The sequence below is a fragment of the Antechinus flavipes genome, chromosome 2 (assembly GCF_016432865.1).
Source record: "Antechinus flavipes isolate AdamAnt ecotype Samford, QLD, Australia chromosome 2, AdamAnt_v2, whole genome shotgun sequence".
NCBI classification, from domain to species: domain Eukaryota; kingdom Metazoa; phylum Chordata; class Mammalia; order Dasyuromorphia; family Dasyuridae; genus Antechinus; species Antechinus flavipes.
Genome location: NC_067399.1, coordinates 115,213,308 through 115,239,711, shown reverse-complemented (window position 1 = coordinate 115,239,711; position 26,404 = coordinate 115,213,308). Strand labels below are relative to the sequence as shown.

At 32.1% G+C, this 26,404-nt stretch overlaps 1 protein-coding gene across 2 annotated transcripts in view; it reads right to left on the bottom strand.

Moving 5' to 3' along the window:
• Positions 1 to 26,404, bottom strand: part of ACTR2 (actin related protein 2) — a 54,696-nt gene that overhangs the window by 14,405 nt on the left and 13,887 nt on the right. The window contains exons 2-6 of one of the 2 annotated variants that reach the window (XM_051975396.1): positions 22,958 to 23,068; positions 17,133 to 17,348; positions 14,574 to 14,646; positions 5,693 to 5,829; positions 3,680 to 3,829 (exon numbers count right to left, since the gene is read on the bottom strand). In XM_051975396.1, coding sequence (XP_051831356.1) covers positions 3,680 to 3,829; positions 5,693 to 5,829; positions 14,574 to 14,646; positions 17,133 to 17,348; positions 22,958 to 23,068 — 687 coding nt within the window. Of the gene's footprint in view, positions 1 to 3,679; positions 3,830 to 5,692; positions 5,830 to 14,573; positions 14,647 to 17,132; positions 17,349 to 18,514; positions 19,283 to 22,957; positions 23,069 to 26,404 lie in introns of those variants that run through there. The other variant, XM_051975397.1, reaches the window with a different exon arrangement.

The window sequence follows — 26,404 nt, the reverse complement described above, 5'->3', positions numbered from 1 at the left end:
AAATGTGGGAAGAAATCTGTGTAAAGATAACTAGGCTAATTTGGCTTGAATTATAGGTAGAGCACATAATTGCTTATGTTATGTAGTCAACATAGAAAAATATGTTGAAGCTAGATTGTGAAGCGTCCCCCCCAATTTCTTTTTTAATAGCTTTTTATTTTTCCTATACATGCAAAAACAGTTTTCAATAATCACCTTTGCACATGTGGAACACACATTGTGTTCCAAATTCTTCTACCTCACTCCCTCTACTCCTACCCATAGACAGCAAGTAATTCAATATAGGTTATACATATACTATTCTTTTAAACGTATTTCCATATTCATCATGCTACACAAGAAAAATCAGATCAAAAGGCAAAAGAAAACACATACACTCAAAAAAAAAAAAAAGAACAATAACAAAAAAGGTGAAAATACTATTGATACAAATTCAGTCCCCATAGTCCTCAAACTGGCCATAGATGGCTCTCTCTACTGGAATTGGCCTGAATCATTTCATTGTGGAAAAGAGTCCCATTCATTAGAGTTGAACATCACCTAATCTTGTTGCTGTGTACAATGTTCTTTTGGTTGTGTTCACTTCACTTAGCATCAGTTCATGTAAGCCTCTCCAGGCCACTCTGAAATCATCCTGTTGGTCGTTTCTTATAGAACAATAATATTCCATAACATTAACATATCATAACTTATTTAGCCGTTCTCCAATTGATGAGCATCCACTCGGTTTCTAGTTTCTTGCCACTACAAAAAGAGCAGCCAAAACATTTTTTGCACATTTGGGTCCTGTTCCCTTCTTTAAAATTTCTTTGGGATGTAGACCCAGTAGAGACACTGCTGTATCAGAGAGTATGTAGAATTTGATAGCCCTTTGGGCAGTTATGAAGACTTTAAATGAACACAAAAGACTATGTATTTTCTCCAAAAGGCAATGGAGAAAGTTGAGGGTACAGGAAAAGGTGGATCTGGGAGAAGAAGATAATGTGTTCTAAATCCCATTTTGAATAGGGTGAGTTGGATACCTTTGGGACCTCTAAGTGCAGATGTCCAACAACATGGTGCAATGGAAAGAGTACTGAATATGAAGATGTCAGAGTTGGGTTCAAATTCTGCCTCTGATGCTTACTATCTGTATGAACGCAAGAACAAGTCACTTCTCTGCCCTAGGTCTCAGTTGTTTTTGGTCAATAAAATGGGAATTGGGCAAAAGATCTACAAGATCTTCTGGAACTTAAGTACTATGACCTAAGACTGGAGCTCAGCAAAAAGAAGAAAAAATTGGGGGGCTATGTGCATAGAAATGTGAATATATCTACTCTCAAAATACCACTCTAAGTATCTAAAGAATGTATATATAAACTGCAATCAAAATCTGGATTTTCACTCTCTGTTCAGAGTATTGGAGGCTAAGGGTTTATTATTTACCAAAGATTAAATAACTTGGTTATAGTTTGGTGTTCTGCAGCAACAGAACATTTAAGATAAAAATTTAAAACATTTAATATAAGCTATAAAAAATGTAAGCTTTATATCAATTTTTTAAAGTATATGGTTTTGTGAAGCAAATACTTTGGTAATACCAAGATTACATTTATTTAAATGAGCAATTCTGAAAAGAAATTTCCTCTCTACTACCACTATACTGTTCAGCAGATTGAAATTACAAGCCAAATATGTGCACTGCTAAGTTGGCATTTGATGTATTTCTTCATGAGATCCTAAAACTAATTATGGTATTTAATCACAGTTGCTTTAAAATTTTTAACATATTCATTATATTTAGCATCTCCTCAATTGATTCTGTTATATAATTAGTTCCCATGATAGAAATAACTCATCTAAAACTATTGCATCTGTTGGCTATAATAATCAAATTAACATCAGTATCTTAACAAGAAGTACATTCAATTCTATTATAACATGCATTTTAAAAAACAAATCTGTTCCTATGTGGTAAAAATCTGAGCATAAAATAAATTTTGAGTTTGTTTAGGACTTATTTCATCAGAGAGAAAGAGTGAGACCAGAGAAAAGTGCCCCAATTCATAGTAATTCATACCCTATAATTCTTTTAATGCTCATTCCTACAACCAAACTTAAGATCTTATTTTCCAAGGTGAAACAGCATTTTTTCTTTTATCTTCTGGTACAGCTGGAGCAATATGTATATTCAAGCACAAACACACTCATTTTGTCAAGATAAGCAGCACCACTATTTACTTTAGCATCTATGTATTTCTTAAACAAATGATGTTTTAAATTGTACTAGTGATTAGGTTTCTATCTTTTTTTATGTTTCACTGACAAAGTTTTCAGTGTATTTTCCTAATGCCATATTCCCCCAAAAGCTATGGTTTTTACTGTACAATTTTGCATAGCAGTAATTTTTAGAACACATTTCAAATTATAGTAGAACTGACTGCCTTATATTTTATTTTCGAGTTGTGAAATGTAAATTTTAAACATACAAATTACAAACCAATGTATGGTATCCTTGAATATCTCAAGCGAGTTTAACAAAAAAGTTTGCTTTTTAACAGATCAAGAGATCTGAGAGGAAAATATTCAAAGATTAGGTAGATGGTCTTGGCCAGGGGTCCTCAAACTACGCCCGGGCCAGATGCAGCAGTTGAGGACGATTATCCCCTCATCCAGGGTTACTGAAGTTTCTTTATTTAAAGGCTCACAAAACTAAGTTTTTGTTTTTACTATAGTCCGGCCCTCCAACAGTCTGAGGGACAGTGAAATGGCCCCCTATTTAAAAAGTTTGAGGACCCCTGGTCTTGGCTATACATAACATCTCACACTTTATGAAACATTTTGTCCTTTTCTTTTATATTGCCATATCATCACTGTTTCTAATTCCCTTATTGGTAGGATCCAATTTTTTCATTTCCTCCCCCCCCATTTTTCTCCAATATGAATCATGAAGGCAAGTAAAAGATTAGGAATCTAGGAATGCCTTAAGCATACCTTTTGGAAAAAGCTATAGAAGGAGCTCAATAATTGTGATTTTGCTTAAAAAAAAAAAAAAAAAAGATTTCATTACATATTTAGTCAGTGTTAAATATGGCTTTCTTTCCTAAATAAAATTAAGAAACGACAGCCATATTTAAATAAACTTAAAAGCTAATAAATGTTGTTACTTTTAAGTCAACAACTGAAGTCTTTTAAAAAGTTAACTCTGTTACAGGGAAATAAATGTTATCCATTCCATTAATTTTATTTAATGGATAGGATTTAGGAACAATTAGTTAAACCCTGATTCAAAGAAAAGAATGCTATATATTGATCTGTAAAAGCAAACTTTTATATACCCAAACTTGGGGAAGGATGGAAGTAGAACAAGACAGAACAAATGTATACAGAATTTTCAGCTTCAGTCTATGCTGTGTTATAAAATGATCATTTCATAATAAATCTTAAGAAATGGAAGGGAATTTTAAAAACAATGTACCCCAATCTTTCAAACAATTATTTATAATTCTTAATACATGAATAAAAACATTTACTTTCAAGTAGGAAATGTCCTCTAAAAAAGCAAATACACTGCACTATTTTAAATGCTCTAATTTCATCAATGTGCATATTGTTTTCTTCAATGTAGATGAAGCTCAGTCATGAAGAAAAAACATTGATTATGACTTATAATTTCTGAAATTAGATACATCATACTCACTGTATAAGATTCAACTAATACTGTGGTTTCTAGGGCCAGTTTCTGCTCCTGTTCAATATTGTACCCCACATAGCACAGTTTTTCTTTAATCATGCGAACAGTTTCGAAATCAGCAGAATGGTTGAAGGCATATCCTCGAAGAAGCAGCAACTGACATGAAAACAAGAGAGAATGTGCACTGCTATTTCTGTTTTTAGATTTTAAATTCTACACAACAGCAGTCAACACTTACACAGTATTTCAAGGTTTTCAACATGACCTTTTGCAGGTGAAAAAAGTCAGGCACAAAAAGGTTCAGTGTCCTGCTCTGTAATAGAATTGAAATATAGGGGTCTTCTGATTCCAATCCAGTGGGATCTTTTTGTTCTGCTGTGTCATATACACAGGATGTATTAAACACTAACAATCCCTTCCCCTTTACCTTCCTTTGTCTATATTCCATGTTTATAATTACTTCTCAATCTCTTCCAATCTGACTTTGTTCTCATAACTCAACTCAAATCTTTCTTATGGCATTTGTCCATGAAATATAAAAGGAAGAAATTCTGTAAATCAGTTCAATCAAAGATATATAGCCTTAACAGGCATGCATTCACAGAAATATACTAATATTCATAAAAGAGGTTTATTTAAGAGGTTATAAAAGAGAGCTAGTCTGCAAATAATCAATTACTTCTGGACCCAATTCATCCAGACCCAAGAATCAATAAGAGATCTATACTGTAAAGCAGGAAGGAGTTGTAATCTTAATGAAAGGGAAAATTACTCCAAGACAATGAAATTATATACCCCTAAAGTATTAGAAGTATGAAAATGATACATCATGGCCTTTTCTCTTACTTGATATTCTTATATTAAACAAAAGTTTATATGAGAGAAAGGTTGTGTCACCACTCCATTTACCATGAAAATCCTCCAAATATTTCCACAACAGGATGCTACATCCTAATTCTATCTCTGAAATCCCTTATATCTTATTATGTAGTTTTCATTTCTACTCCACCAACTTGGTTGAAACCCAAATCTTCTCTTCTCTTGCCTATTAGGTCATTCTTACATAATCTCACAAAAACTATAAATCCAAGTATTATACCCATTTTACCAATAAGGAAAAAGGCTCTGAGATTAAGTGACATTTCCTGAGTCACAAAGAATTAGAACTACATCAGAGCTTTAAATTCAGGCATTCTGATTCTAAACTTCATAAGCATTTACCCCAGTTCCTTAGTACTCTCTATCTGATCCTTTTAAATTGCTGCCAATGTATTTCCTACCATATAACCCGGGTCACAAAACTCTCACACTGAATAAAGCCTTTAATGGTTTATCACTGCCTACTGAATAAAAAACACAAATTTCCTAGCTTAGCAGTCAATGCCTCTCCTTATCTGGAGTGAACCTATCCTTCTAGTCATATTTCACAGCACTTCCTTTTGTATAGATTTTATATAGCAACTGAACTGGCCAACTCCCTCTTTTTTTTTTTTTGCTTCATTTGACACTCTCTATCTTCTGGTTTTCAGGAAGCAATTCTTATACATGGGGCTAAGTTCTCTTCTCCCATCTCTCCCTACTGACAACCTTTCTCTCTTTAAGGACCAGTTCAATTCAAATTTGAAAAAATTACTGGGCCTAAAAAGTTATAAATTTAATGGATAAAAAAGTTATAAATTTAATCCTTAACTATATTCACCTGATTTGTAACAGAAAAAAGAATTAGAGTAGAATTTAAATAATTAGGATGATTCCTAATCCTTGATTAATCCTAATCCTAAATAATAATCCCATTTACTGGGAACACCTGGATTACATAAGACCTATTCACTTGTTTTAAAAGCTATTGGGAAGAAAACATTACTAGGAGGCTAATTAATAAATAAGAGTTTTTTTCCCATTATGTATCCTGTAGACTGGAGAGATTTTTTTGATATTCTCTGAAATGCGAACTATTCAACAGTGCAGTTTAATGAAGACAAACCAGAATATATTTACTATGTCTCCCCTCCAGTTTACCTTGATAAGATATCTGGTAATGTCTCTTCCAGCAATATCCAGTCTTCTGGTAAGGTGAGGAAGAGAAAAGCCTTCATACACTGGACATATATGAGTTACACCATCACCAGAGTCCACAACAACACCAGTCAATAAACCTAGACAAGAGAAATAGCATATGAAATAAAAGGAAAAAGCAAAAAATTGTAGCGAACACATTTTAAAAATTGGTGGAGTAAAGAATGACATTTTAGCAACTGGGAAGTGATAGAAACATATAGCTCTCAATCTACAACATAAAATTTGTATACAATTGAAATACAGGTTCTCTTTTAAACAGTTCTAAGTAAAAGGATTAAAATTGTATTTAATAGACTAAAGGGAAAAATAAGATCTTTCAAATAAAGAAAAAATGGAAAGCCTCAAAAAAAAAAAAATGAAAATAATTATAAGCTAACATATATATATATATATATATATATATATATCACTTTAGAGTTTGCAAAGGACTTCACTATATTTATTATATCTACTTGATAATCATAATTATCTTGTGAAATGGATCCTATAGTTATTCCCATCTTGTAGAAGAAGGAACTAAGGCTCAAAGAAGTAATTTGGCCAAGGTCATACAGTTTTGAGGTATCTGAGACAGGATTCAAGTTCTTCCTGATTCCAAGTCTAGAACTCTAGACACGATGCCATCACTTAACAGTTATTTCAAGAAATAAATTTGTTGAAAATATGTATCAAGAGCAAATGCAGACGATTTGTGAAAAGGCTTAACGATACAATATGAGAAATACACAACCTTCTCCTGGAATGTCCTAATCACCAACACTGTTAACTATCCTCTCAGATGTCTTAGACCATCTCTATAACACTGCCCCCTGACAACATGTCATTGCCCCAGGTTCTCTTAATAATTTCCTGACTACTTCCTTTTTCGTCCCCTTTTCCTACTCCTTCAATGTACATATACATGTAAGCATGTATTTCTCAAGGCCCCATTCGTGGCTCTCTGATCTTCCTTCTATGTTCTTGCAGGTAGATTTCCAATATTTAAACAATAATAGACTTGAAATCATCTCTGACTTCATGTGCCTCCTCTATTGCTTACTCTGTCATCTCCCACCCTCACCATCTGGACTAGATGGTTCTTTCCAGCACCAAATTTTATACTTGTGATTTCTACTTGAATATCACTTTCTTCATAAAATTCATTTCAAGCTTAAGTCTAAAATCTGAACTTACCTTTATCTAGATAAATCATTCATACATCTTTTCTATATAAATATTGATTCTTTTCCCTGAATACCATTCTCTCAGTAACCCAAGCTTATAACCTGAGTGATTTTTTTGATCACTTCTCTTTTGATTTTAGGCTTCCATATCTCACACTGACATACTTTTCTTTTTCCATTCCACTGTATCACCACCCAGTTAAAGTCTTTGTTGCATCTCTAAAAGTAATCCTTGTCTGAAGCTTCCTCCTATCAAGAAAATCCTACACATCACTTCCAGATTGGTTCCTCAGTAAAATAAAAACAAAACTTGCCAGACTACCAACTTAATGAGGTAGTAAGGAAAGGATTTTGTAAACCTAAAGTGCTAGATAAAATTAAATAGTAATTGCCTAGTACAATCCATTGAAACCATTAGGTATTTAATATGTATTAAACAAATACCTAGAATAGTCCTTATAAGCCAAATAAAAAATTTGAGTTTAATCAATTTGGAATAATTAAAATTCTACCTCACATTCCCTAGACATCTGGTAAAAAATAATAGAAGGAAAAAAAAGACTTTACAAATTACTGTGAAAACAAGCTGTAGTATTTTATGCATAATCATTGATTTAAAGCTCTCAAATATTTAAAAATATAATACTGCTTTATTATTGTAAGATTCCCTGGTGATAGTAAGACCACATGCAGTCATGAATTTGGGTCAAAAACTAATCTAATTACCCAAAACTACAATTACTATCCTTCAATTAAAAAAAAAAAAACTTCAAACTTTACAAAATATTGCTATGCACCTTGGAGGCAATACCTTTTTATCACTAAGTAATGTCTGAGATGGTGCAGCTAGATGGCACAATGGATAGAGTGCCCATCCTGAAGTCAGGAATTCAAATATGGCCTCAGAAACTTCCTAACTATATCAAATCACTTAACCCTGCTTACCTCAGTTTCCTCATCTATGTAATGAGCTGGAAAGAAAAATGGTAATCACTCTAGTAGCTTCCCCCCCAACCCAAAAAACCAAATGGGGCCACAAGGAATTAGACATTACTGAAACAACTATACAACAACAAAAATGTCTGAGAAGCAAGAGACAAGTTAGCAAATTCATGTTCTCTTACTATTCCATTATAATCTAGATTACAGTAGCCACCATATGAAATTGTCATTCCAAATTTTGTGAAATTTTAAAAGATCTTTGTCCTTATATGGATAAGTACTAAAGAACTCAAGATAGTATAATAAAAATTATTAGCCTTAAACAAAACCAAGAAATTAAAAAGTTTTTAACCATAATCTTTATTTGCTTTGTATACACATAATTTTAAAGTGTTTTAGAACCATTTAGATGTATATTAAATAAGTTGGTTGTAAAATTATGATAATATATAATTATTATATACTAAAGTTTGGTTCCAAGGAAGAAATGAGGAAAAAGCACCTTCTTTTTGCTGAAGAGGTGAAGGTATAAAGTATAGAAATTTGCTTATGATATCAAACTGGTTGGTTTGGCCAAATATTTTTGAAATAGATAGCTTGATAAGTAGGGACTAGGGGGAGAATTCTGATCAGTATTTATAAAGTCAGGCACTGTGCTAAGTACTGGGAAACACAAAAATAGGCAAAAAAGCAATTCCTATTCTCAGAGAGATAACAATCTAATAAAGGAGACAACATGTAAATAACAATGCTAAGACAGAATAAACTGGGGGACATTTCAGAGAGAAAGCATGAAGATCAATGAAGATTGGGAAAGGCTTCTTGCAAGTGTAACTCTAGGTTAGTCTGGAAGGGAAAAAGGGAAAGTGGAAAAACCAATGAAAACATTCAGAGACAAGAGTGTCAAGTTCAAGGAACAGTAAGGATGCTAATATTATTGGATCACAGAGTAAGTTATAAGAGATATGAGTAAAATGTAAAAAGATTGAAAATGTAGGAAACCAACCAGGTTATGAAGGGCTTTAAAAGCTAAACAGATTTTCAAATGATGAAATTAAAGCCATCTATAGTTATATGAAAAAATGCTATAAATCACTATTGATTAGGGAAATGCAAATTAAAATAACTCTGAGGTACCAACTCATACTTCTCAGATTGGCAAAGATGACCAGAAAAGATAATGGTAAATGTTGGAGGGATATGGGAAAACTGGGACACTAATGCATTGTTGATGGAACTGTGAACTGATCCAATCATTCTAAAGAACAATCTGAATTATGCCCAAAGGGCTATCAAAGTATGCATACCCTTTGACCTAGCAGTGACATTACTGGGTATGTATCCCAAGGAAATCATAAAGGAGGGGAAAAGACTAACATGTACAAAAATATTTGTAGCTGCTTTTTTATGGTAGCAAAGAATTAGAAAAGGAGTGGATGCCTATCCATTGGGGAATGGCTGGTAAATGAAGGTAATGGAATATTACTGTTCTATAAAAAATGATGAACAAGCTGCTTTTAGAAAGGCCTGGAAAGATTTACATGAACTGATGCTAAGTGAAACAAGCAGAACGAGGAATACTTTGTACACAATAATAATGTGCAATGATCAGCTATAACGGCTTGGTTCTTCTCAGTGATTCAGTGATCTGAAGCAATCCCAGCAGAACTTGAACAGAAAATGCCACCTGCAGCCAGAAAAAAGAACTAAGGAGAGTGAATGTAAATTAACGCAGGCTATGTTCACTTCTTTTTTCTGTGTTTTTTAAAAAAATTTCTTCTATGATTTTTCCCTTTTGCTCTGATTTTTCTTTCCCAATGTGATTCATAAAGCAATGTATATTAAAAATAAATTAAATGTACTAGAAAAAGAAGTTAAACAGAGGGATTTTATATTTTATCCTTAAGGTAACAAGGAGCAACTGATACAGAATTTACTGAAGGAGGAATAGCAACACTGTTCAATCTATATGTTAGGAAGAGCAATTTGAAAGCAGACAAAAGGATGGACTGGAGTGGGAAAAGACTTGCAGCAGATCAATAATATTATTGCAATAGTTCAGGCGTGAGATGATAAGGGCCTTTACTAGTCTGGTAGCAATGTCAGAGGAAAAAGATGTTTGTTACAAAGTTAGAAATAACAGGATTTGACAACTTGTAACTTAAGTGATCTTTGATATAGACAGGATATGGTAGATGTGAGAAAGACTGAGGAAAAGTTGAAAGATGACATTCTGGCTGTCAAGCCTGGGTCATCAAGAGGGTAGTAGTACTTTTGACTGTAATAAGTTAGAAAGGGGGAACAGTTCATGTGGGGTGAGGAAAAAGGAAGGGAAAAAGATGAATTCAGTTTCAGACATGTTGAATTACAAATGAGTGTGGGATATCCAATTCCAAATATCCAAAGGAAGTTGGGTAAAGAAAACTAAAGGTTAGGAGAGAGCTTAGAGGTGGACAAATAAACCTTAATTTAAGGTTAATTCCAAAAGAACTGATGTAATCACCAGTTAAAAAGTACAGAGGTAAGGAAGGGCCCAGAACAGAGCTTTGGGGAAGCTGAGTTACACCCATTGTGAGCTGGCATTACATGGATGGAGATCCAGAAAAGGAAAACTGAGAAGGTACAATCTTACAAGGAGAGGAGAAAGAGGGAAACAGCAATGCCAGAAAAGCCTACGGAAAAGAGATTGATAACTAGTGAATATCGATGAGTCAAGTGAAAGTTTTTTTGAGAAAGGGGAGACATAAGCATTATGTACAGCCAATACACAGAAATGAGTGACTGAAAATTACTGAGGAAGGATGGTAATAGAGAAGGCAATATGATGCAGATGATCCGGGGAAGGGGAAAGTTGTGCATTATTAAAGGGTTTGCCTTTGAAAGCCCATCTCTTTATGTCAAACAGAGGTAACGGAGGAGGCAGTTGTAGAAAGAATCTAAATGAGGTGAGATAATGAAGTTTTGTAAATGGCCTCAGTTTTTTCAGTGAAATATGAGACAAAATCCACAGATGAGAAGGGGAACAAGGAAGAGCTACTGGAGATTTGAGAAGAGATGAAAAGTTTTTGGGAAAAAAATGATTGATGAGTTCAATAGTGAACACAGATTAGTGATAGATGTAAAAAGGATTGTTTTGCCATAAAATAAAGAGGCAAGGGATTCAAGATATGAGGATATGATAGAGCTTACTAGGAGAATGTAACAAAAAAAAAAAAAAAAAAAGTGATAATCTAGGAAAGAACTAAGAAGTAACAAAGATAAGAAGCCATGGAAAAAGAACACCAGAGCTTAGAGTTTCAGAGTTCACGAACATGGATAAGGAACATTTTTAGGTGACAGCAAGATCACAGACCTCACCATCTCTGCATATAGCTGTGTTGGAAGAAAGAAATGGATCATAGGTGATAAGTTGAGAAATTGATAAGTTATGGTTTTTGAGGGAGAATCAATATGTATGTCAAAATTCCTCAGTATAAAGACAAGAGTTTAGGAAGAAAAGAGAGTTAACGAATGCATTGAGGTTGGAAGGAGGTCATTAGATAACAGCCACCAGAATCTTGGTAAATAGGGACTGAATGAACCTCAAAAAGAGGTTATAAATGATGGTAGTAGAGAGAGGGCCTAAAGTAGTAACAACTCAGTTGAGTTATTAAGATCACTAAGTGAAATTCCCAAGGGGGGGGGGAACCCCAGGAATACAGCTTTGGGGGATACCTATAGTGAGAGTTACTTAGATGATAATCTAGCAAAGGAAACTGAGAAGTGTTAAGTTAGATATGGAAAGAAATAAGATAGAGCATAATCAAAAATTTAGGGTGTAAGAGGGCAGAATCTGCTGAAGACAAATGGTATGGGATCAAGGTACAGAGTTTTTCTCTGGCATGAAAGGCGATGAGTGAAGGAGGACACAGTAAGGGAAAATATCTGAATGATGTCAAATGAGGAGGGGAAAAGTTAGTTATGATCAGTGGAAATTAGAAACAAAACAAAACAAAACTAAGATTTTTATTCAAAGACAATATCATCGTATCAAAAATTTTCAAAATTTCATTTAATAGACACTGGCCTACAGCTACAAATTAAAATCATTCATTCATTTCTACTAAGAGAAAAAAGGTCTAGTAAGAAAAAGTCTTAAGCTCAAAGAGGTTAAGTGCGCCTTGTCCAGGGTCATAGGACTATTAAGTGACTAAGACAGATTCAAAGTCAGGTTTTCTCAACAAGGTCCTTGTTTGGTTCATAGAACCATTAAGAAAGTCAGCTTGATTCCACATAAAAGCCCTTAAGAAACTTTAAGGTAATGATCATGGTTTTCTCTTTAAGTTAATATTCTGAATAATCCATCCAAGTAGTTTTGAGTCTCTCTAATATTCTAGTCACCCTTATCTAGACTAATTTGTCTATTTCCTTTCTTTAATGTGACAGCCAGGATCAGTGCAGAGTAGAGTGGAATTATAAAGTCTTTTTTCTGGACACTAATTTCTTTTCTTTTCTTTTTTTAATTGAGTTTAATTTCAAATTAGCTTTTTTGACTGCCATGTAACATTGATGACTTACACTACACTACAAATCCATCATAAATAATAGACATCTCTCTCAATCTTTGCTTCCATAATTGAATCTAAGTATAAGATTTCACATTTATCCTCACTGAATACCATTTACTTATTATTCCAGTCAGTTAAAAACATTTCTGGATTCAAATTCTGTTATCCCACAAACTTGATATATTCCTCCCCCAGTTCTATCATTAAAAGGTTGATGCATGACAACTCTGCTTTCATCCAATTAATAAAATAATATTCCTGAAAAATTCTTAATTTAAAAGTCAAATTTTAAAAGACCAATTCAATACACTGTCATTTACAAATGATGGGACCTCTCCATACACAAATAAAAATTTTTCTATTTCAACTTGATACAGGAAATCTTCTAGAACACTAGTTACAGAAAAGTTTTGTGCCCTGATATACACTTAATGTTATGATAATCAGTGAATTAAGCAAAGTTTTTTGATAACCTTTGAATCTTACATAGTTGGTGTTTTATTCTGACAAACACACATAGAACACCTTGTTAAGAAAACTTTTGTATTTTCTTCTATCAAACTAAATGTTGTAGAAAAACAAAACCCACAACCCATAAATAGCAATTATTAGGAAACCTTATATTCTCCATACCTTATTTTTTTGTTTGATCAATTGTTTGATCAAAAAGATACAATTTACAAAAAAAAAAAAAAAAACTTTCATTGGTCTCAACTTGTTTCTCAAAATAAAGGCCCATTAAAAAAAAAAATCACAATGTTCTTTTAGTGCTGATGTATAGCTGCTATAAACCATGAAACCACAGTCTCTAGAATTAAAAGGCAGATCACTCAAAAGGCAAAAGATAAGTATCTGGTATCCTTATTACTTGGTACAGTTGAAGAGACTTACAAAGTTCTCAATAAGTGTATTTTCATTTATTCATTCATTCATTCATTCATTGTTGGTAGTCATAAGTAGTCCCAACACCATGGTCACAATATTAATGAAACAACTATAATTGCATCAATTATTGCATCAAAAAAGCTATGTAAAGAGGGACACCAGAGAGATGTATGCTGGACAAGCTGTATACTCCACTGCATTAAAATAATAACAGATATAAAGGAAGACTTTTAGTATGTGGGGTAGGCTCCCTAAAGAAGTTTATGGAAGGATGTGTATTCCCAAGGATTTAATGGTAATGATAGATGACATCCTAATTAATGAGATTCACATATTCATTGACTTATCTCTACAATAATTTTTACTTCTCTAAAATATTTTTCAATATACTTTAAAACTTACAAGTATTTGTATACCTAATCTGCACAGCAGCAAACCAAATAGCTTAAAAATCTATATTTAATTTCCTCATGATTAGTGATTTAATTAAAATTTTTCATATGTACAATAGATGACTATCACAAAATTTTTATTTTAAAGAAGTTTCAGTTGTGTAAACAAGCAAAGCAAAAAAGCACTTTAATAAGTATTTAATAAGTAAAATAAATAAGTAATTTATTTTAAATTAAAATAAGTAATTTTAATACTTAATTAATAAGTATTAATAATAATTAATAATTAATTAATTATTATTAATTAATAAGTATTAATTATAAGATTAATAAGTTTTAATCACATAAAATAACAAGAGCAGAAATATTTAGTAGATATAGTCCTTGGTTTATTCAAATCAGCATTATATGCACAAAGCATATCTCTAATGGTTAAATATCTATTGCAAACTATTTTAATTTTTCCTTTTTAGTCCATTATAAAATTACCATCCATGATCATTTAAACTCTTGCTGTATCTATGTTTTTATTTGTGTCCCTTCTCAGGGTAAGAAATTCTGTATTTTTATTGCCAGTAACATCATAATTTTAGGATAAATGTAAAAGAAAATATTACTAGCCTAAAAAGTTTCCTTGATTCAGCATTATTGAATAAATAGATTTATGTGTATCTATACCAGACTTTTTTCTTGTTTAACAAAAGGTAATTTTAGAAATTCAATGTCCATGATAGACTAATTTCCCAAATTATTTCAGAGATTTAAAATTTACAGTATTGATTAGAGCATACACAGCAGATAATTTAGTTGAAAAAGAATGTGTTTTCTTTGAATTAGCTAACATACAAATTGAATAACTGAGAAATAGTTCCCTGATAGTTGTTTCACCTACCTTGAGCATACAAAGTAAGAACAGCCTGGATGGCTACATATACACCAGAAAACTGGTAAGTCTCAAACATGACCTAAAAGAAATTAAAAGTATCCATGACTAACAGAAAACCCTTAGAAAATTATTCAACCTTCATTATGTATTATTCACTTACTGATTAGTTCTCTCTTAATAAATGTTACAGAAAGACAATACTACACAATTCAGTCCATGTTCAACATGAGTCTGGTCTTCACAACTCTCACTACTTAAATAGTTACATATTTTCCTAGTCTAATAACACTTTTGTGAAATTCAATGAAATCATATCACCAATTTAACAAAATAATATAAATGAAAGATTCTAAGCATTTCAATTATTTAGTAATTATGATAAAATTAAAGACTTCTAGAAAAGAACAAGTCTACCTTATAATCAGTGCTTTCTGTGGGAAAAAGATTTCAATTCAAATTATAGAATATCAGATATCATCATTTTGTATGGAGATAATTTAGAAAAGAAAAAAAGGATACCAAGAGAAGACAGAAAACTAAAATATATACATATATACATACATACATATATATACACACACACATATACATATATATATACACATATAGTCAATTACTGAAGCTGGGCAAAAATTAGAATTTGCTTGCTATGAAGCAATCCTGCTAGATTAGGACTCTATGCCTACCTACCAGGGTAGCATGCTAATTGGGTAGCAAATGGGAAATGGACTGCTTTGAACAGGCAAATTTCCTTATACTTTGACTGGATCAGAATTGTGACTCCTGGGACAGAGGGAACCTATGACATCCTAAGGCCTCAAATCCAATGAAAATGGGAACATTTGCATATTCAGTTTTTGATTATGCATATTATTCCCCATTGATTAAAAAAAAGTTGAGAAAATTCTATGCTTTTAAAGAATGTGAATATTTTAACATTACATAAAAAAGTTCATAAAATTTAAACATACTGCCATCAAATATAACAATGCAGTTATATCCATGAGATATCTTGGCAAGCATACTCCATTATCATTTTTTTTTTAAAAAGGCAAAGTTTTAAGTGACTTGCTCAGCATCACACCTAGATATAATATATGTGTGTGTCTTTCAATATATGTATGTGTGTGTATCTTTTAAGTGTCTGAAGCCATATTTGAAATCAGATCCTCCTCCAAAGCTGACACTTCTATCATTCTGCACACATATATTATATCTAGGAAATACTGTGACATATTTAGCATGTATAGGACTGCTTGCCATCTAGGGGAGGGAGGGGAAAAGTTAGAATAGAAGTGAGTGCAAGGGATAATGTTGTAAAAAATTACCCAGGCATGGGTTGTGTCAATAAAAAGTTATAATTATTTTTAAAAAAAAGTGAATTATATGGCTTGCAATCCTGAAAGTTTTCTGTCTGTTACACTGAATCCAATAATCATTTCCCTTCTATTATTAGTAAAGTCATTAAAGTTTTTTGTAGTATTAAAAATAGCTTCCATAATAAGCCTGTTTCCTTAATCTGTAAAAGGAGAGTATTTACATTATACCATGTATATGTCACAGGGGTGTGAAGAGGACAGTTTGCAAACTTCAAAACGCTATACAAATGAGTTTCTTCTTCTTTCTCTTGATATTAATAGAACAATTTTTAAATTAGATAGTCAGTTTTAGAAAAATTTATACTTAAAAGCACAGAATTCCAATACAAAAATGGTAACTCCAATCCAGAATAGCAGAGACATCTTTAAGCCCTGCTAGGTCAGGAACCAAGTCTTAATTATTTCTATATCCAGCTTGTATTTACACAGGGCTTTACACACATCAGGTGCTATTAATAAATAGTAGCTGAATGAAATTAGTTCTTAAAAGTATATAGCTTGATAGCTAAGCTAAGACTTTTTAAATCTTTAACTTAAATGCTAGCAATATCCCAGGAAATAACCTGTCCCTGTTCAAGACCCTTTAAAAGAACAATGGCTTACAATTGTGTTAAATCTTCAAAAAGGGAAGTGTAACCATGTTTAAATTAATTTAAGATGTAGCGTGGGCTACAAGTACAAAATGAAAAACTGAGCTAACCACATTTCAAAACAAGTCCATTTTTAATTTAAAATAGCTACATTTAAAAAAAAGTTACTAGCTTCACATCTATGCTCATTGGAATAAGATAAACTTACCTTACACATTTTAGCTAAATATTTCTAACATTCAACCTAACAAATAGAAGACCTAGGCTATAATCTTGCTTTTGCCACCACTGAGAATATGAAATTAGTTAAGACCCTGAATACAGTTTATTCTATTGTAAAAGAAAAGAGTTTGGGGAGCCTACTATGGCTCAAAATCTTTCACTAGGTCTCTATGTAAAAAGCTATAGAAATACAGGAGACTAATACTGTTGATGACTCAGACTTTCTTTACTCTTTTTCCCTTTGGCTACTTACCTTATTTTGGAAAGTCACTCACATCTCCAAAATTTGGGAAAGACAACATTTTTTAGATCTTTCTAATTTTGAAATTTTCTCACAGAAAAATGTATATACATAAACCCCATCTTAAATTTACCTCCACAATCTTCTCCCTGTTTTTTGTTGGGTTCATAGGAGGCTCCGTAAGTAAGATTTTACAATTTCTGGTATCTATGTTAAGTTTTTCTGGTCCAAATGTATAGTCCCACAGATGCTTCATATCATCCCAGTTTCGAACTATGCCATTTTCCATAGGATAATTAACTTCTAACATTGATCGCAATTCACTTGCCTCATCACCAACCATAAGATCCTAAAAATTACAACAGGAGAATGTTAAACTATTCCAACTTTTATATACAAGTTATTTAAAAAAAAAATTACATTTCTTTTATATTTTAAGAAACAACAATCCCTGATTTACTGCAGTTCTTTCAAATATACACTTCCCCTTACCAGTTTTCAGGGTCACATTAAACTCTGGTCTTTCAAAATCACTTTGAAAAGTTTCATTTTTGAACGACAAATTTCAATGTATAATTGTGGTTTGAAATAATAAACTGATCTTACCTTCTGTTCTTATGATCCCAAAAGAAAGAGTTATTAGTATAAATAAATTCTAGATTTTGTTATATTAAAGGGCTTTCTGTGTGGTTTTCTTTTGTTGCTTTTGATCTAATACTTAAATAATAAAGTATGTGAACGGTTAGATATCATATAAAGAGGGAGAAGATAAGTTGATAGAAAAATGTTCAATTTAGCATATTGTGAATATTCTTCTTGTTACCAAAATGGTAGTAATAAGTATCTGAAAGATATAGAATAGTTAAATCAAAAAAGGGGCCACAATTTTACATTAGCATTATATATATATATCTCCCTATGCCAGCCCCAAACAACATGTCAGCCTAGAATTGAAAGTTCACATCCCAAATGAGTATTAAGGTATCTAAATCTTTAGGGAAGAAGCCCCAACTCTTTCAATAAGTATCCCTAGTATGAATAATAATGTAAACCTCAAAAGCATTTCAGAAAAACATGATATCACACATAAAACCCATTACCTATCTGTCTGTATACACACACACACACACACACACACACACAGATATACTCTGTTTCCAATTATATTAGCATTAATATTATCCAGCTATACAATATTACAATTTGTGGGAAAGAATTACAGAAATAAAACTTTTTTCCTCCAATGTTTAATGACAATTAGGCAATCTCAACAGAATATAAGGAATTAGTTAATACTGTTTTTTTTCTAAAAATGTCCATCTCTAAAATACTCTTTAAGGAAGAAGAGAGCAACACTATTAAAACACATTCAATCTTAAGATTAGGGAGGAGAATCCTATTGAAAAAAACTAAGATTTCTAACAAATAAGTTGTACAAATATTTAAAACAATAAGAAAAAGCTGAAAAGGAATTCCACCACATTTATCAGGAGGCAATAAAATTACAGTGCTCACCTTATTTATGATTGGCCCTTTTCAAAACTGAAGTATTATAAGTGCTTGATTCTTTAAACATTTTAATACTTCAGTATCACTCATAAAAGATAAAAAATCAAGAATTAATAAATATATCAGCACTTTAATCCTTAAGATACTCAACACTTATATGGAAATTTAACCTTAATTTTAACACATTTTAGTACACATTGTCTTGTATTTTATACATTTTAAATGGCTTACTTAAGGTTATTAGAAGAAATATAGGAAAAAAACTACAAAACTTCTCAGCAGAGCTGGATTCAAATGCTGGCTCCAACACTGACTATTCTCTAATTATCAGTTTCATGAATTATAAAATGGGATCTACAACACAGACCTTTCCTATTCTACAAGTTTATTATAAGGAATTTTTTTTAAAACAAATCTCCTCAAAGTATTATATAAACATTAAGGACAGCATGAATCATCAGTATTATTATTACTCAGTAAAATAATCATGCTTTACAATTTCACTAATTTAACTCTGTACAAACGCTTCATTTTAGGAAAACTCTTTTCCAATGGTATTTTTCCTCACAACCAAATCAACATCTTATTTTGAAAATACTTAAAAGTTAACTGAAGGGGCAGATAGGTGGCACAATGTATAGATGTGAGTTCTAATCTGACCTCAAGATATTTTACACTTAAGAGATATGTTAGCCTAGGCAAGTCACTTAACTTGCTTTACTTTACTCCAAAAGAAAAAAAAAAACTGAAAGAAATTTCTGAATCAACAAAATTACCTTTACTACTCTTCAGCATATAGGGAAATTTGGAAAAGAAGAAAAAAATGCAATAAAAATGTGAATGAATAAATGTAAATTATGTGTGTTATCTTTCTATGAATTGTTACCTATGACTAAGATTTTAATACAATAACAATAACATGTACTCTTTCAAAGAGGACCTCAACTTCTTAAAACAAAATCTACTGAGACAATCATGCATCCTGCCCTCAGACCTTTGAAACAAGGTGTGAACTATAAGGTCAGGCCTCAGGCTTTACTACTCTCTTGACAGCAGTAGTCTTCACTGGGCACTCAAGCCTAAAACATCACTTGTTGCCTGAAAAGAATTAGAAATTATGGTAACTATCTGAAATGCCTTTAGAAAGATGTTAATACATACAACAAGCAGCAAAAATTATATTTTGCAAACATCAGGCAGTGCAAATTTCAATTATCAATAAGAACAATTCTGAAGTATGCGACTAAATTAAAGTCATAAGATTCTAAATCTGCATTTTGCAATAGCTACAAACACTCAATGAAAAGCACATGGTATATTGTTGTACACATATTACTTTCCACAAAAATGTTTATAACATTCAACCTAATATTAATATGTACCTTTTTAGATTTTTTAATATTAAATTTTGGCACTTATTTTGGACTAAGCCTAGACATTTCCCCATATTTTTAGACTTTTTGATATTTATTAGGAAACTAATATGACAAAGACTAAATACTTAAAATGCTTTTGTACAATCACTAGAATCATTCAACATTCTTAATTTTCAAGCAAGGAAAGATACAATGTAGACATGTTAAAGTCTTTAAAAATATCCAAAAATAAGCAAATGGATTTAAAAATATATATTAAATTTCAAAGAAATATAATAAAAGGACAGAACAAATCTTCTGGGACAAAGCTATGGGAGTCACAAGAAAAGGTTACTGTATAACTACATTTATTTGAAAAAATGAAATGAACATTGATAGTTGAAATTCTTATGAGTATTCTCTTTTTTTTAGCCTCACGTTTGTGGTTTCTATTACTCCTCACTAGAAGAAACTGATCAATATTGCTCCCTTCCTTTTCCTCCATTTACATTTCACTTGCATATAAAAATTTTACTCTGATACTTTGCAGATAGCATAAAGCATGACAAATATACATAGCTATGAGTACAATATTTGACTGAACACAGCTATGCTAATTAAACTTACTTGCAACTTGAAAATTCTACTGATCCTTTTTTCTATTTAACACTTAATCCTGTATAGAATCACTTGAATTCTAATATAATGCACACCACATTCCGTTTTACTATTAAATTTTTCTACATGGTAGACAAAAAAAAGTCAAAACTATGTTAGTGATTAGAATGTTTGGTCCTTGGTACATGTCCCATTCAGAAAAAAAGCATAAGACTTAAATTAGTTGCCACTAAACTGAAGCAATGAAAGAAAAAAAAAAAGTTTTTAAAAAATGAATGAATGTATTAAAAAAAAAATTATGGAAATATCCCCCCCTCCCAAATACTAAGGGACACAAAATAACAGCTACTGGTCCCATAAAGCAAAAGTGGAAAACAAACAGAGCATGGTATAACCTCACTTACCATCTTGTTATTCTACTTCAACAGGTCAAGAAAGGTGAAGAGAGAGAAGGTAGAAGTAAGAGTCAGAAAGGCCTAAATAAAATCCTCACTAAAAATTTTAAACACACAAGCAAGAGAGACAAATTAAGTAGAAGTCAGATGCAGTACTGCTATGATTTTTATTGAGTTAATAAAATCAGGGCCAAATTAACATGGTCAGTATCATCAACCCTAAAAAAAGGAAAGTTCAGACACTTTATTTATAAATGGAATTTGCTATTTATGACTTAAATGTTTAGCTGTTTAAGCCAAAAAGAATGAAACAGAACATATCTACCAAACAGGTAATTTCAAATTCCAAGCATCTCTCCAAATTCATTAATTAATGTTAATAACATCTGATTTTCTGAAAGTTAAAAAAAAAAAAAAAGGAAACAAAGACTTTCTCTAGGTAGGTAGTTCAAGGCTGTTATTTCTGGTTCTTGTAAGAAAGAATGGATTAGTCACATCCCTTATGCCACATTTTTTCAACCTTAATTATATGATGTTCTAATTTCAAAAGGCATGACAAGTTGATCAGACTGAACCAATGGAGAACAGTAGACTAATCTTGCAGGGGAAATGCCCCCCGCCCCCCTGCTAATCATTTTGCATTTATAGCAAAAATCATGGAGAGAATGAAAACATAGTCCATAACCATTCCATGGCTTTAAATGTAAAATGAACCACTTCCTAGAATGAGGACATGTAAGTACAAAATATATGAACAAATATTTGCGGATAAGTTACAACTACACAACAAACACTGTTTAAATATGCTAATACTGTTTTTAATCTTCCGGTAAAGTAGAAATGGCATTTTTAACTTTCAACTGGGTATATCATCAAATAAAAAGGATAGCATTAATTTCAGTTTAAGAAAGGCAGTCATACTTATTGCAATCATTAAATGTTTAACTTATGTAATCATAATTATGCTCAAATTGAAATTAAGATTTAAATTTCAAGATGGAATTTGTTCAGAATTAAAGAAAAAGGTGCTTGGAAAATAAGATATCATAACAATGATAAAGCTGTAAGGGACTTTAGCTAGAAATTAATATATTCATTTCTTATTTCAAACAATTTATTTCTGTTTTAACATATTTCTACTGCTTCAATTTGTTATAGGTTTCTCTGGTGATTTTTTTTTTTTTTAATATGAAGAAGCCAAGTCTTTTTAAAGCCTTTTAAAAAAGATTTTACATGTAATTTAGGATTAAAAAAAAATATATATCAGCTAGTACATTTATTCACTGAGCTAATAAATAATTTAGCAAGAAAACAAATGACTATTACTATAAATCTATATTTTACTGTAGCTCTCCATCTCCAAAGACTGACTACATCCTAAACTCTTAATTCAAGTGATGTGGTGTTCTAATAGGACCCAAAAATCTTACAAAAAGACTACATAACTAAGACCTACAACACTAGCTCATTCATGAACAACTTTCTGGACTCTAAGAGCCATAACGTTCTATATTACCTGCTTGCTCTCCCCCTTCCAAGATTAAGAAATAGTACACCAGAGAACCTTTGGGCAAAAGCCAAATGGAAGACATGCATAGCTTCCTCCTAAAGTAGAGTAGAGGAGGTTGGTACTGTTAGTTGAGCAGAACACATATTTACATGGCATCCAAAGTTTTCCACAGTTATACTGTGAAAAAGTACAGGATCAGGCCACAAAGCATTGAAAGAAAATGAGCAAGTTTCCAAAGAAGCATTTATATAACAGCAGTTGCCCTATAAAATAGAAAGATAGAAAAAGACCTTTTGAATTTAAAGAACAAAACATTCTAAAAATCACTCTATTGTGTAGCCCGGATTAAAATCCTCAGTAGACATTAAGTATTATATACAGAACCTAATATGTATTTTATTCCAAATATATGCTGTAGTCACAAAGTAAACAAAATTGGATTTAAATTGGCATTGGATTTAAATTGGCATCAATGTTTTACTTTGCTTGATCACTGTTTTGTTTAACAAAAATTATTTCAGATAACAATTCAGAGACTTTATTCCTGATTTACTTATAAATAAAATATTACCTTGATTTCAATATTTCCCACTTTGGTGGTTGATCTGATAATAGGTCTTCCAACCAAAGCTGGAAAGATGTGTTCTGGAAAATTAGAGCCTGCATATCCACATTTGACAAACTGAAAGGGAAAAAAAAAAAAAAGTGTTAATATTTATCATTTCCTAAATCCTTTTAAGTATGGCTATTAAACTATTATTACAAATAGTAGAATACTAACAAAATACGTTTACACACATTACTTCACTTGATATAGAATGCCACCTTTAAAGAGTAAAATACATCTAAATTATAAAGGAACAATAGAATAGAATAAAAAATTTTATTATAATCTTGATTTGTATTTTTGGTATTCACCTTTATACTGTGAACCTTTATATTTATCATCTGTTCATACTGTTTGAACCTAGCTTTATATGGCTAAAAATTGTCTAATCCCAAAAGTTTACTAAAGAGGTAAGGCTAATCTCAAGAGATGCTTCAGGTAATGCTTAGATTTCACTTGCTGCTCCTTTTAGGTTCCCCTCACCTAGTTTTGAGTCAACACCAAGTTTGTGTTTTGGGCTCCCCAGAGTTCTGACTTACTAATGTTCATCTCAAACTGTCCTCCTTTTGCAGACCATCTACTGCCTTAGACTAATCAGGCAAATGTCCATATGCCCTTTTCTCAATTCTATATAACCTCACAAAGACTTGAGGAAGGGCTTACCCCTTCTTTCCAGCTCTCTCTACCAAACAACCTAATAAATGTCTTCCTAAAATTGTTCCAGATGAGTTCACCACAAACAATATATTTTATAGACCAAAAACAAAATTACTCTATCCCCTCCCTCCCCGAAAAACCCCAATAACAATTTTCAGGGAATTATAAATTAGTGTATGAACACTCTGCATACTTCTACATGTGAATCAATAAGTAAATACCACTGAATATTTTTTTTCTTTTTCGTGAGACAACTGGAATTAAGTGACTTGCTCAGGGCCACACAATCAACAAATAATAAGTGTCTGAGGCTAAATTTGAACATAGATCCTCCTGACTTGAAGGCCAGTGCTTGATCTACTGTGCCATCTAGCTACCACACACTGTATATTTTAACAAAATATTTTAATACTCTATTCAACAATAAATATTTAATTCTCCACATAAGTTTTGCCCCAATATCTCATCTATCAAACCCTGAGGTCTTGATATACCAACAAAACACAAAATCTGGCAGTTTCTGTAAACCAAGCTAAATTAGGTCTGCTGGCTGTGATTCAGTCTTCTAAAGTACTGACTCATTGTCTATCAATCAACAAGTATTTTTTAAGTATCTACTCTGTGCTAAATATTATATTAGCTTCTGGTAATACAAATAAAAGAAACAATTTCTATTCAAAAGGAGTTTACATTCTAATGTAATTCATAGCTGAAATATATTAAATATAAGATAATTCAGGAGGAAGAATACTAGCAGTTAGGAGAATGAGGAACCTGGTTCCTGAGCTATGACTCAAAGAATGAGAGGACTCTAAAGGTATGTGGACAGCTAAAACAAAGGCACAGAGAGGAGAGAATGAGTGTCTTGTGTAAGGAGCAAAGATAAGGCCAGACTAGACAGATCTCAGCATGTGAAAGAGGAAATATCCATGACCAATAGGTGGTGATAGTTGTTATGGACCCTTCTGGTAGTCTGGTTTCCATGGGCTATACCAGACTGCCAAAGGGGTCTATTAACACCTAAAAAGGTTAAGAATCTCTGCTGTAGACATTCCATAAATGACATTAATTACTGATAGTCCAAATATCATCTTTCTATCCAAAGATTTAATAGCTGAAGAACTGAGGCAAACAGTATTCAGTAACCTGCCCAGTTTCTCCCAGGGAGAAGCAAATAAAGAAGATTTCATTTTGAGCTCTAAAGCATCAATAATCATTTAAATCCATTCATTTCTACTTTATACAAAGTAAAGTGGCTACAACTAGTCTGCTCCTTTCAGGAAGTAGGGATGGTGTCAAGATATATTTATACACATGCCAATAAAAAGTATAGATGGAATTAACAGGAAATACGTTTCAAGAACAGAAAGCATTAACAATGGTAAGGCTGGCACTTAAAATCAGGAAAGGCTTCCTACAATAGGTGTCACCTGAGTTGTATTTCAAAGGAAGCTAAGTGATTCCAAAAGGCAGAAATGGATCTGGAGGACCACCTACACAAAGTTTTAAATACAGATACTTTAAATGGGGAAACAAAGTGACTGAATTAGAGAACAGGGGACAATAGATGCAAGAGATGTTGTAGTTATACCTTAGTAACTCGGAATGAGATAGAACAGAGTCAGAAAAAGATTTTGAGAGTCACATGCCTAAGGCTGACAGTTTAACTTGGGATCACCAAATGATAGAAAAAAGAAAGAAAAGAACCAAGGAGAGAAATTCTGGAGGATGTCCAAATTTAGTGTGATAATGGACAAGCAAAGATAAATGAGAAAGAAAAGGCAGAAGAAACAATAGGTAGAAACAATAACAGTATCACTAAAGCAAAGGCAAGAGGAAGTGAGGTTTAAGTGTCAAAAGCTGCAGACAGGTCAAGTTGGATAAAGACTAGGAAAAAGCTATTGGATTTAGCATGTAAAGAAATCATTGTTAATCTTGCCAAACAAGTAGTGGAGTTGGAAAGATAAAATGCCAGAGAATAGAGGAGAGGGAAATGAGGCAAATGAGCCAACGAATACAGAAATCCTTCCAACAACTTTACATAAAGGAAAAATGATATAATAATTAAAGGGGATGGTACACTACTAGTCTTTTTAGTCCTTCCCTCTCCCCATCATTGCTGATTTATCTTATAATGTAAGATATCCCAATAAATGAAGCAATGAACAAGATCCCTAAGTGAATGCTAACCTGTATTATATCTAAATCCTTTAAAATCTGGATACTGTCCTAGAGAACTGGATTGTCATAAATTCAGATAACACACAAACAATACTATTTTTTGGCTTTCAATTATTTGCTATCCTCATACTTCTTCATAATCATACTGACTTGGACCCTTCCCTCAATTTTTTTTTTCTTCACTTCAATCAACTATAAAACTAAAAGATTCCAAAGTATAGATTTAAGGATCAAGGTATTAAATAACATTTTGTCTTTCAATCAGTAACTGACCTAGAATCTCTAAGAAGGGAGGGAAGTGACGAAATATCATCAAATATGTATCAAAGATAGTATTTTTTCTTCATATGAGGGAAAAGCTGGAGAACCACTTTAGTCTTATTATGAACATGTGGGGACACGAATAGTTAAGATGGTTTGTAACTATTAAGATAATTTACCAACCTGAATAAAGTTTAATTTTCCTTTCTAAAAGTACCTAGGAGAAAAATCCTAATACTTGTGTTAAAATTTTATCTTGTTCTAGTCCTCCTGACCACTTCCTACTTGTAGTCAGTATAGTTAAGTTTGTAA